We start from the raw sequence: 7,381 nt of genomic DNA on the forward strand, positions 1-7,381 counted from the left end.
ATATTTGAATTGCATTCATATCTGTATAAATCCTACTCACCTTCTCTCGTTCAATCACTCATCCAAACTCTAAACCTCCAATAACCTTAATATCTCTTCTCTCTATTAGAAAAAAGTTTATTAATATATTTTCTCCAACATCTAGCCCCAGTTCACAAGGAAAACACATTTCTTAATACCTTCTCTCTATTCGAGTGGTCTGGGACCTCTCTATTCGAGTGGTCTGAGGAAAACACATTTCTTAATACCTTCTCTCTATTCGAGTGGTCTGGGACCTCTCTATTCGAGTGGTCTGAGACCCCCATGAATGTGTGCCTGTCTACGATTCTACAAAGTTGGTTATGTTATTTTAAGAAGGTAAATTTCTCCCAAGTTAGTTATGTTATTTTAAGAAGTATATATTTATCGAAAAGTCTAATGCTAAGTATGAGAAACTAATAATATTTATTTTTAAGCTTGAAGAGAAACTGATAGAGGCATAGGAGCAAGCATTCCACTTTTGTGAAAAGGAGGTATTTGTTTGTTGCAATATTTCTATTTTTATTTTGGGAGTTTCTATCTATTTTTGTAGCTATATCCACATCATAATATTTTTGGATAGGTACACGTGCTTTGCACATTTCATACCATAATTTGATAGCTAACTTAGCATATATACAGCACAATGCAATATGTAAAATTCGTATCACCTCTTCATCACAGTAATATGAAAATGTAATTATTTCATGTAATTTTCATATTTTATTGATATCTAATTTCCATATATACAGCAAAATAACTTCACATTATGAGAATTACCAAGTCATAACATGATACTTGAAAATTCTCGCTCATCGCTAGACTAAATTTCCTTCATTCTGCATATGTATATATGAATAAATTGTTCCATACAGTTACTTATATTACTTTGCTTTTGCATGTGTTTTATTTCAACAGACTAGACCAGAGATGACTTTTGATAGAGGTTTATGCTTGTTTATAATAACTAGAAAAAATGTTTCCTTGGAAGAAAGACAATTATAAAATCGTAATTATTAATAATTATTTAATATAAATTTGCAGATGGAGAGACGCTCAAGAAAGCAAAGCGGCATAATTACTTGCAAGATTATTATACCAAATGCTCATCGAAGAAGAGGCGGAAAATTCTTATATAAAATAGATTAGCCATTGAAATAGGATGAATAAGTTCTCAGTGCCTTGAATGGATCTCATAGTCGCCGCTAAACGAGAGTGAAAGTGGTTACTCGTGCTATGTAGTTGGGGGGGGGGGCATCAAGAATATCAATTTCAAGGTATATTCAACACACTAAAAATTAGATAAAACTCATGGTATACAAATTAAATACTAATCGCTTAATTTACTTTATAGGAAACACATTCCTACTAATCGCTTCCTGACAGGAAGTTACATCAAATGAAAGTAGTCCGATTTATATGGTAGAGGCAAGAATATTGAACATGAAGTGCCACATTTTGGCTGGCGATAAGATGGAACCGAAATCCAAATTGGCTCAACGGCATGTCCATTACCAACTCTTGTGACTCATGTTCACAGTCCAACATACAAAGCAATAGAGTTCCGAAAAATATCCGAAAAATACAAATAGTCTAGATTCTCATTCACCTCATTTGGAGGCTAGCTAATTGATAAATGTTTGGCATCATCGACGAACGGTGTTTATACATTTCGAGCACAAGGGCAAATTTACCATCATTTACTGGGTTTGATACCAAACACAGATAAACCTGCTTTTTTCCAATTGTACTTTCATGATGGTGATAATGAGCTTCACAAACGGATGAAAATATTACAAAATAACATAATTGATGAGGACGTTATGAAAATGGTGATGGAAATCTTGAAAGATAATCCATATGCTATATTCCTTCGTTCATTGAGAGATCTTGAATCATTCAAAGATATCCGTGTTTGTATTGCTACAAATACCAAGCTTGATCAACGGGTCTATAATACACCAACATCCAATGAAGTTGCTGCCATATGGATTGAAGGGAATAATTCAAATGTTCCATTTGAAAGGGAGATTGTGATTCATGAACACTCTGGTCAAAGACATTATGTGAAGCATTATTATGGTTGCTATGATCCATTGCAATACCCGCTTTTATTTACTTGTCCCATTAGAATAAGGACCGGCGCACACTCTAGCTATTTTCTTATATATATTGAAAATTTCTTTCTTCCTTTAGGGGGTGTTAGTCAATTGGGACATTTTCATGCAAAATGGGATAATTGTTAAAGTGGAATAATTTTTCGCTAGTGGGATATTTTAGTGGGATAAATAGGAACAATTTTGTGAAGCGGGATATTTTGATAAAATAACGTGGGATAAATTTTTATAATCATGAAGTATATATTTATGCATTTTGAAGATATAAATACTATTTATATATTTTAAACTTACTATTATTGATTGATAATTGTTTATAATAATGTTCGTTACTATTAAATAACTTTTGGTTAGACTATAAGATATTGACAATTATTATTATAATGATGGTCTAATGATGGTGATAACCATAATAAAAAAGAAGTAAAGAAAAAAAGAAATATAAAAAATAAAAAATAACAAAATTAAATACGAGTTCTAATGGGACAAGTTGCTCAAGACAGACCTGATTTGACATCGCGCGTATTCCGTTCAAAACTTGAAGACCTAAAATATCAACTCTTCAAAAAGAATGTCTTTGGAAGAGTTGGAGCGCATGTGTACGTGATCGAATTTCAAAAAAGAGGGCTTCCACATGCTCATATCTTGGTTATATTGAAAGAAGATTGCAAAATCTTAACTCCTGACCAGTTCAATAAATATATTTCAGCAGAAATCTTAGATGTATCTACTCATCCAAGACTTCATGAAATGGTTGTCAAACATATGATGCATGCGCATGGACAACCCTTGCATGGTTAATCAAGAATGTAGACATCATTATCCACGACCTTTTTCCTCTAAGACAATAGTTGGTAAAGATTCATATCCAATTTACATGAGGAGAAATAATGGTAGAAAAGTATGTGTACGTCGAGCAGAGTTGAACAACCAATGGGTTGTTCCTTATAATCCATATCTCCTTACCAGGTACAATCTTCATAATAGCTTTAAAGTTTATTATTTATGAGAACATTTCAAGTTGAATTAGACTTGAAACAAAGCACCAATCATTTGAAAATCTCTTAACACATGCACCATACCTTCTTAACAATTACATAAAATAAAATATACTATGTGAGAAAATCTCTAAATATCATATCGTCATATCTTCTTAACAGGTACAATTGCCACATTAATGTTGAGGTCTGCTCAAGTGTAAAAGCGATCAAATATTTATATAAATATATATATAAAGGGCACGACAAGATCTCTATCTACCTTGCACACAACGAAGAGCAAAATAAGTTTGATGAAATAAAACATTTCCAAGATGGACGGTGGGTGTCAGCGCAAGAAGCATTTTGGAGAATGTATGAATTCAAGATGAATGAAACTACTCCTCCAGTCATTAGTCTTCAATTACATCTTCCAGATAAGCAATCAATTTGTTATTGGCAACATCGAGATCTTCGTGATGTAATAGGTTCAGAAAGATCATCAAAAACTATGCTCACTGAATTCTTCACAAAATGCACAACAACTGAAAATGCAAGGAAATTTCTATACGTCGAATTTCCTGAACACTACGTGTGGAGTAACCAAGCAAAGATTTGGTCTGATCGAAAGCACAAACTTGTCATTGGTCGTATAAACGCTGCAAACCCAAAAGAAGGAGAGAGATATTATTTACGTCTATTGTTAAATCATGTGAGGGGCCCTACTTCATGGGAATATCTTTTAACAGTTGATGGTATTGCATATAAGTCCTTCAAGGAAGCTGCACAAAAAAGAGGATTACTAGAAGCTGATGATAGTATTTCTGATTGTTTAGTTGAGGCCACTACCTTCCAAATGCCTTATGCACTACAAAGATTATTTGCCATTATTTGCCAACCATCAAATTAAAGAAAATTATGGAACAATCATTTTGAAGCGATGGCAGAAGATTTCAAGGGAGGAGTAGATGAATACATGCTACCAGCTCGTGTTGCATGGACATTAAAAAGCATTAGTCTATTCCTTGAGAGTATGGGTAAACATATTGCAGATTATGATCTACCATTACTGATACATGATGATGTTGACCAATGTCAAACTTTACCGAGAGAAATTATTGATGAAAGGGAGATAGACATTCCATTTGAAGATTTTCATGCTCAATCAAAGTTAAACCCAAGGCAAAAACAAGCCTTCGATATCATATTAGATAGAGTCAAAAAAAAATCTGGAATATTTTTTGTGGATGGTCCGGGAGGAACAGGTAAAACTTTTCTTACGATTGGCATCACTTATAATATGGGATGAATCACCTATGGCAAAAAGATTTGCGATTGAGACGGTTGACAGAACATTGAGGGATGTAATGGGTGACAAAAGATTTTTTGGTGGAAAAGTAGTCGTGTTTGGAGGTGATTTTCGTCAAGTTCTACCAGTTGTTCCACGGGGCACTAGAGCAGAAACAATCAATGCAAGTCTTATGAAATCATATCTCTGGGAAAAAATGGAGAAATTATCTCTCACTATTAATATGAGAGTAAGAACTGATCAAGTATTTGGAGAGTTCTTATTGCGCGTTGGGAATGGAGAGGAACCCACAATAGATGAGAATTTGATACTTCTTCCACATGAAATGGTAGTAGAATATGACAATGATGAAAACTCTGAAAAAAATTTGATTGATGCTATCTTTCCATCATTACAATCAAATTCGTCATCTGCTGAATACATGACACAACGTGCTATTCTTTCAACAAGGAATGAGTATGTTGATGGACTTAATGAAAAATTAATTGCATTATTTCCTGGTGAAGCTAGAACATTCTTTAGCTTTGATGAAGCAGTAGATGACACAAATAATTATTACCAAGAAGAGTTCTTGAACACCTTAATGCCGAATGGACTCCCGCCTCACAAATTGATTCTTAAAAGAAATTGTTCGATCATGCTGTTACGTAATCTTGATCCATCTAATGGAATGTGCAATGACACACGAATGATCTGTAGAGGATATGAACATAATGTTATCCATGCTGAAATCACAATTGGTCAACATTCTGCCAGAAGTATTATTGCCTCAAAGGTAAATCACCTCATCAAAATCATGACTCATTATTTTTTCATTCTATGATGCACATTTTGTACAAATTAACTTTCAAACAATTATTATCTAACACAATATTCTAATATGCAGCGAAAATGTGTATTAAAGTTGTTAACTATTTACAATGCAACGGATTATCTTTGATCTCAAAGGTAATTTCCCCATTTATGTAACATTTATAGTTAGGTTTGATCTTCCATAAATTTATGATGCCTGATCATGCTCGATTCAGTTCTGTTTGCAGGTCATGGACTCTAGCTATTATAGATCAAATTGCCTTGCTGCAGTCCGATTCCCTATGGCTCTCTACAGTTTGACAAAGATGCATCTTTTGAAGTTGATTAATCCTGCTAAAATTGAGCTCCTTTCTGTCTATTTATATCAAACTTAAATAAAATAGGATTATGCTACATTAAGTGAACATATAATTAAATAATTTCGGTTACTTCATTTATTTATAGTCTTTTTGATCAATATACTGGTTTTTTATATGCCAAATTAGTGTTTTTTATTATGATATTTATAACCCTATAACATCTATTTATATCATAAATAATACATATTATCTATGACATCTTTCATGTATATGTCAAGTAGAAAAAAAATTAATTAATGCAATAAAAGCTATAGGGCTACATATAAACATGAAAGTATTTACACGTGCAACGCACGTGCACCATACTAGTATATAGTAAATGCACATGAGACAACTAATGAGGAAGAAGAACACACCATGATCTTCCTTCATCTCAGCAATTGTTGTCTAAAACATGGAAGATTACCGATCAATTTATAGTTGATTTACATCAAACCCTAAAAGATTCCCTAATATCTCATCAAGTACCCGGATCGTGGCAATGGATCCTCTACAGCATGAAGAGGACGATCAAGGGAAAGGGCCTTTCTCAGTTTTTTTTTTTTTTTAATTCTCGCCCTGTATTCCTTGCGAGCAAGTCAAGTTGTGTTTTAGTCCACTAAATATCAGAAACCCTCTTAACTTTGGACAATTAAAAGAAAACCCCCATGACTTTCAAAATATCAGAAAAGCGCCCCCTAACTTTAGACAGTTATCAAAAGTCCCCCTCTAGCTTGTAAAATATTAGGAACCATCCGCCCGCCTTTAGTTTAGATTTTATTAGGAAACCCTCTAATCAATGTTAATCATAATTTCATTTGGCTGGATAAAATTACACATCAGAACATTTTCATTAGTGAAAATTGGGATTTCACACTTTTTTAGAGGGGTTTTATTAAAAAAATTTAGAGTTAAAGGGGGGTTTTCTAATCACCCTTAAAATTAAAGACCATTCTTATATTTGAAAGTTAGCGGGTTTATCTAATAATCATCCAAAGTCAAGAGTTTATATTTTGAAAGTTAGAGGGTTTATCACAATATTTAGAGTTAAACGTGGTTTTCAGATGACCGTTTCTTATACTTTGGACGATCATCATATAACCCCAAAACTTAATTAATATTTTATGAGTAAACCCTCTAAACAAAATTAATTGCAATTTTCATGTGGGTAGGTAAAATTACACAAAGAAATATTTTTACCAATGAAAATTGAGATTCATGCTTTTAGAGATGTTTTCTTAAATCGGTTTTTCTATAGAGTGCCCATGGGCACTCTACAAGAGAGGAGAGAAATAAAGAGAAATAAATTATGCACATAAATTAATGCAAATCAGGAGGGGCCCATGAGCTATTCATTTCTCTCTCCCTCTCTCCTCTCTTATAGAGTGCCCATGGACACTCTATAGAAAAAACCTTTAAATATCTCAAAGTTGGCCTTTTACTAATAACTCTTAAACTCAAGGCTAAACTGCTACTACAATTTCTCTGCTTAGTCACTTTATACGACAAATTTTATTTTGTAGAAGAAAAAATTCATAAGTTACTAAGAAATTAACATGTTACCATCGATCATGCAAATGTAAAAATTTTCACCTAAATGTTCTATATGACACTAACATGTTTAATTGTAGAACTTTCTAATCATTAATATTTGTGAAATTTATCTTTTAACAGATTCCAAATCTATTTTAAAGTGGAATTAAAATAAATTTGAAATGGAATTTTGGTTGATTTAATAACAATATTTAACAAATATTAATAATTCAAAAGATCTAAAAATTAGCATGTGAGTATGATTGAGAAATATTT

General features: G+C 32.7%; 1 protein-coding gene across 1 annotated transcript; it reads left to right on the forward strand.

The window, feature by feature from the left end:
• Positions 4,429 to 5,608, forward strand: LOC109821777. Its single transcript, XM_020387934.1, has 2 exons — positions 4,429 to 5,196; positions 5,462 to 5,608. The coding sequence occupies exons 1-2, from the start codon at positions 4,429 to 4,431 to the stop codon at positions 5,606 to 5,608; spliced, it is 915 nt and encodes a 304-aa protein (XP_020243523.1).

This window comes from Asparagus officinalis, chromosome 8 (genome assembly GCF_001876935.1).
Source record: "Asparagus officinalis chromosome 8, Aspof.V1, whole genome shotgun sequence".
Taxonomy (NCBI): domain Eukaryota; kingdom Viridiplantae; phylum Streptophyta; class Magnoliopsida; order Asparagales; family Asparagaceae; genus Asparagus; species Asparagus officinalis.

What these genes read in the sequence shown, in the direction of transcription:
- LOC109821777 (XM_020387934.1), top strand. Translation starts at nt 4,429, where the DNA reads ATGGCAAAAAGATTTGCGATTGAGACGGTTGACAGAACATTGAGGGAT. An exon ending in GAAGTATTATTGCCTCAAAG is followed by an intron (nt 5,197 to 5,461) that starts GTAAATCACCTC and finishes TTCTGTTTGCAG; the next exon opens with GTCATGGACTCTAGCTATTA.